Below are 5,998 nucleotides of genomic sequence, written 5' to 3'. Positions count from 1 at the left end.
TTTTTTTTTCCAAAATTCATACACAGCACATGCTTCCGAATGGCCACTCGAACAACTGTGTTGTTTAATTCTTTCTGATAAATGCTTCCAATCTCGAATTCCCGTACACCAAACATTATTCCTTTGTGAAGCAAATAACCAGCAGGGTTGACAATAGGCAGCGTCTAGTATTTTGGAATAACACAACCAAAAACGATTAACTGGCCCATATTTAGAACACGAAACGTAGTACGATTTTGAAAAACACCTATTGTTCTGGTTGATGTCTGTTGGAAAAGGTCCTGAAGGCTGTAAAGGCCCCATATCAAGAATTTGACGTTTTTCGTTATCACTTAATATCTTGTTCGGGAAGTTTCCCAAGTCATAAGAAGATTTGTCGTACACATTTTCGAAAAATGTAGAGGTCTGTGGTTCCTCCAAACCCTCCGCTCTAATGCGTGTCATGCAAACATCATCCACGTTCACATGATCGGCGGCGGGGGTATCTCCAACTGCAATAATTGTCGAATCTTCTTCAGTAGGCTTCTCAACCAACACTGCAGTTACCACATTATTTGAGTCACTATCAATAGAAATATTTTGGCCAGATGTAGTTGCAGAAGGCTGACAAAAAAACTTGTCAATTTTGGGCAATTTTTGTTTACTATCTTCTCTTTCTTGGCGTTGTTTGCGTTTAAATGCACCACTGGGTTTCTTCTTTTTATCCATAATTTTAGTTTTCTGATTTATTTAAACAATACAATATTAGATTGTGCTCGAGTAGGTAGGTACTCACTGTTCACTGACGACGTTAAAAGTAAAATAAAAGGAAAGAGAAACGCAATGATACGCTACAAGTCTCGTTGGGGAATCCCCGGAAAACAGTTATCACCGTTAGTGTTACCACATTTAACGGTGGAGACTGTAATGGTTGGCAACTGTTAGGCGATCTATTAAGGCGCACTTGGCGCATTTTGTCATCCCGTCGGAGGGATGCGAGAGAGAGAAAGGTAGATGTATGTTTGATATAATCGGGAGAGGGTTTCCTTGGTCTTCTAAGAGCTGGAAGCTCTTACTGGAAAACAATGCCTATTTCTTTTGTTTTTAAATAAAGTTAAGTTTTATTGTTTTAAAAATCTGGTCTGCTTATTTATTGGAAAGGAAAGGCATTACACAGACCATGAACGATCTCCTGCCCACGGACTTAAATTAATGTGCCTACTGCAGGTGACTTGCATTTTTTCACGATATTTCGCGTTATACAATGAGCTGTAGCCGAAATCTGTAGATTTGACACGATTTATTGACTTAACGGAGATCAATATGAGTGGTAAAATCAAATAAAATTGAACCACTATATTGACCAGTACAAAAAAATTTATTGACATTAGCTTACTTACTCCTGATACATTAATTTTTTAACCGTTCTCGAAAAAAAATCTTAATTCGAGTTCACAATAAAACGCACATCGATGAATAATAAAACGCACATATCACTATCCGTCAAATTGACAACACTGCCAACCTACAGAAAGAATTTAGGGGAATTGCCTAGGCATAACTTTTGAATTTCTCTCAACTGAGTTGTCATGATTAAAGTGGGGTTGCAACCTGTCATATTTATTTTGAAAATGGGAGAAATTTCCAAAAGTTCAGTTCGATTGAGATTTCTGGTAAGGATTCGAGGGCCCCCTAAGCTTGAGGGCCCCGGGGCACTGCCCCGCCTAGCCCCTTGGTAGCTACGCCACTGATTCTTAAACTTGTTTCTAATTGTTATAAATTCTTTATTTTAGATATTTATGTACTGCGGCAACGTTGTTATTGGTTTCACTTTGGCGTGTGCTTGCTACTTGCTGTTTGAATCTCCTTTCACGGCTCTGGAAAGAGTGTTGCTTTCATATTTTTATCAGAATGAAGGGAAAATGATGGAAGCATTGGACTTACAAATATCTAATAAAAAATTGCGTTTGCCATCCAATCATTCCTCTGACGACTCTGTATTTGTAATCAATAGCAATGTAGATGGTGTAACCATCAAACAAATCATCAATAAATAGTGAATTTGTATCTTAACAAAATGCCGAAATTATGCTCGGGCTTTCAATAGTTGCACAATATATACACTACAGTATATGTCATGCCCCGCGAAATTCATTGCAAATTTTTCTTGCTGTATATCTGAATTTTTCTTGCTGTGTGTATTGGGCCCGGATGCACCCCATATGTTTTACAACTGGGTATGGTGCCACTGGCTTCAGAACTTCGTGTTACAGTAATGATGTATTGGAGCTTGCGGATGTTGTTTTGAAGGCACACGAGGCCATTTAATTGTCCATGGACACGATAAAAGAAAAATTAAAAAAATACTTAAAATATTTACGCACATTTCTTAAAATTTTCATTTGTAAATTATTGTTGATGTGTTGTTTATTTCTGATTTCTTGATTGTCACATTGAATGGCTACGTTACTTTTGACCCATCTCTACTCCGGAAAGCTGTAAATAATTTCGAGGGGTAGAATTTTTTTGTTAAAAAAATAAGTGTTAACCGTAACCCAAATTTCATAAACTGCACATCGGGAACGCCTACTCTTAGTTCGTCGTTCCATTTTTAAAAAAGGCACGTCAATGTAGTGTACTTCTGCTTGTTTCTTATTTTAATAGTAATGTTTTATTTAGCATTCAATAATTAGCTAATCATAAAATGAGTCTTATGTAATTCATTGCCAACAACTCCTTGAGGAGGTGGTCATCTGTTTTGCCGATCCCACAGGCGGTCAAGAGGCAGAAATATATACAGTTGACATGCCCAGTTGTTTCTATTCACGATGTATATATATATAGTTTCAAATAATTATACTAAATATTAGTGGTAAGGTTTTAAAAAAATTATTGCTTTATTTTAGCTTTAATATATACATAACAAATCGGAGAAAAGTTTAAACTTTTTTAATTAAAGAGCAGAGGTCGAATGTAGCGGAACTATTGTAGTTCTCCAGTTAAGTTATTAAGTTAAGTTTGCCTTCTAAAAGTAGCGAAGTACTGACTACATTTCGAAAGTAGTTGGTAGTAGCTACATTTTTTTTTTTAAAAAGTAGTTGTAGTTTATTATAACTACTTTATTACAATTGTAAAAGAAAATATAGTTTTTCTTGCCACTGAGTGTTACAGAGTATACTGTATAATGATGATCTGCCACTTTATGGTGCCTTATATGCTTCTCGAAAAAGAAAAAAGTTCACATAAGTTTCTGGAGATGCAAATTCACATGATTATATTATGGAAATAAATAATTTTGATTTAGATCATTGCCTCACTGGATTAAAACATTATCTTTAAATTAATGAGGTGTAGTGCGCAGTATAATAATGAGTCTACAAATATCTCGTGTGACCACCCCCAAATATGGATAACTGTAAGAAAACGCCCACTCTTAATTCGAATTTCTATTCTTCCAAATCAAAAGGCACATTAAGAGGGTGTCCTATTTTCGCAGTTACTTATTTTTTGATGCAGCATTATATTTTGCGCTCACAGTTAGCTATTTATTATATGATTACTGATCATTCAGGGGTATCTTTCGAAATTCATTGCCATCAACCATATTGGAAGCGGTCTTTAAAATTGCCAGACCCGAGGGCGGACTTAACGCAGAAATATACACCCAATTGCTGTGCCCGTTACATGACAATGTTACAACGAATATATAGCTTCACATAAACTCACAAAACTTTAGTGGTATATCGAAAAACCTTTGTTCTACTGTTTTAACTTTCGATTTCTGAGTACCTGGACCCGCGCTAAGCATTCACCAAATGAACGAATAACGTGTTTTGGCGAAAGTATTGGTGAATGATATTTTCCACTGGAAAGAAAATTATAAATTTAATTCTATCCTCAAAATTACGTTAAAATGAGTGCTTTCTAAACAAGTCAGTATTATTTTTTTTTTATTCGATTACAGTAATTTTAATAATTTTTCTTCTCTCTTTTCATTTCTCTCTTTTCTCATTTCTCTCTTTTCATTCTCTCATTTCTCTCTTTTCATTCATCTTTATTACTTTCCATGTTTTCTCTATGTTTTAAGTTATTTTATGAGTTCTATATACTTGCAGCTTATGCAGTTAATCAATTATCAAATTTCTTCGTTTTTCTCTCTTTTCTTTTTATCCTTTTGTTTTTATTGTGCTAAGTTTTAGTGATCATATTTAATGTATTTTCTTATTTCGTGTGTTCGGGCGTTGAAACTTTGAGACTATTATGGATTTGAAGGAAAATTATAAATTTAATTCTATCCTCAAAATTACGTTAAAATGAGTGTTTTCTAAACAAGTCAGTATTTATTTTTTTTTATACGATTACAGTAATTTTAATAATTTTCTTCTCTCTTTTCATTTCTCTCTTTTCTCATTTCTCTCTTTTCATTCATCTTTATTACTTTCCATGTTTTCTCCATATTTTAAGTTATTTTATAAGTTCTATATACTCGCAGCTTATGCGCAGTTAATAAAACTTATCAATTTTCTTCGTTTTTCTCTCTTTTCTTTTTATTCTTTTCGTTTTTATTGTGCTATGTTTTAGTGATCATATTTAATGCGTTTTCTTATTTCGTGTATTCGGGCGTTGCTCTTTGAGCCTATATTTTTGGATTGAGCCTATTATGGATTTCAACAGTAATAATAATTTAGCGCCTGTTAAAAAGCTCTGCAAAACAAGAAAATCATGTTGTTGTTTTTTTAAATAATTGTTAAGTTTCTAAAATTGTATTATTAAAAATCAACCTTATTAATTTTTATTTTATAACCGTCGTTGAACAGCCGACCAATTTTTCGGGTTTACGACTACCAAACCATATTAAACCTATAAACTATATTAAACCTATGTTCTCTATACTTAGGGACGCCACAGGTGACTACAAATGCAAGAAGTGGTGGTTAATTAAAAAGAGAAGCAACTTTTTTAACTATTTCTTTCACTATTCAACTATTTCTTTTTTAACACTGGCAACTAAAAATTGAGAAAGTGGTGACTAATATTTTATTAAAAAACCTTAAAATTTGCAGCTCTTTCTAACTTTTTTTTTTAAAACTTAATATTGGAGAAGTTAATGTAAAAAATGATTTTCGTTTGAATATGAATAATGTAAAGTTAAGTCACAGTGGTAGATAATAAATAAATAGGAATTGAGTTTCTACCATTTTTCAAGTCAGTATTTTTTTATTAGATTAAAGTAATTTTCGGTAAATAAGCCGCTTAACCAATTAGAATTGGGTCCAAATATTGTATAAGTCTGAAACAAACTACCATAAAATAGTTTTCGATGGGAAAATATTAATCAAGAAAAATTTTTAAGATTTGCTATTTACATTGCTATTATTTTTATTAGGAAACTATCTAATAGACGTTTGGCTTAACCTGTTAGTGCCCAGCGTCATATTTATAGGACAATTTCCTATCGATAAAGACAAAGTGTACAGAAACGTTTTATTTCCTGCATTTCAGTCGTTATGCTTTTTACCAAAAACATTCATCATGTGGCTTAGAATGGTACAATCTATGCTTGTCAATTTAAATTTTCTTCACTTGTTTCTAATTTCAAGAAGGAGGATAGTATAGATTTTGTGCTACGTAGACCGAAACAATTATAAAACAAAGCGAATAAAGCACATGTCCATTTCTGTTTTTTATTTGCGCCTTATTCGCATTTTTTTTTTTTTCTTTCTTCATGTTTAAAACTTTGTTACTTCTGAAATCCCATTTCTTTAATAATTCAAAACCAAGCAGACAAAGGAAAGATTAGAAATAAATACCCACATTATTTAACACTAGAAAGCAGGGCTCGAAAAAACTCAGAAATTTTACCCGTCCCCGAGGACGGCTTGTCCAACAATGTACCCGTCCTCCTTTGAAACTAACCCGTCGCTTCTAAATAAATAAAAATATAATTTTCTCTTATTTATTACAAACATTTATATAAATTGCACAATGAATTAGTAGTTACTAGGATTACAAATACTAG

The 5,998-nt window shown here is 33.0% G+C and overlaps 1 protein-coding gene across 1 annotated transcript in view; it reads left to right on the top strand.

Moving 5' to 3' along the window:
- The window catches only part of LOC139425143 (nose resistant to fluoxetine protein 6-like), a 35,718-nt gene extending 33,682 nt beyond the window's left edge, over positions 1 to 2,036 (top strand). The window contains exon 13 of the mRNA XM_071178500.1: positions 1,773 to 2,036. Within this exon, the coding sequence (XP_071034601.1) occupies positions 1,773 to 2,036 (264 nt within the window). The remainder of the gene's footprint in view (positions 1 to 1,772) is intronic.
- The last annotated feature ends 3,962 nt before the right edge of the window (positions 2,037 to 5,998 follow it).

This window comes from Parasteatoda tepidariorum, chromosome 1 (assembly GCF_043381705.1).
Source record: "Parasteatoda tepidariorum isolate YZ-2023 chromosome 1, CAS_Ptep_4.0, whole genome shotgun sequence".
NCBI classification, from domain to species: Eukaryota; Metazoa; Arthropoda; class Arachnida; order Araneae; family Theridiidae; genus Parasteatoda; species Parasteatoda tepidariorum.
Note: the sequence above shows the minus strand (reverse complement) of the source record. Positions and strands in the feature narration are given on the sequence as shown.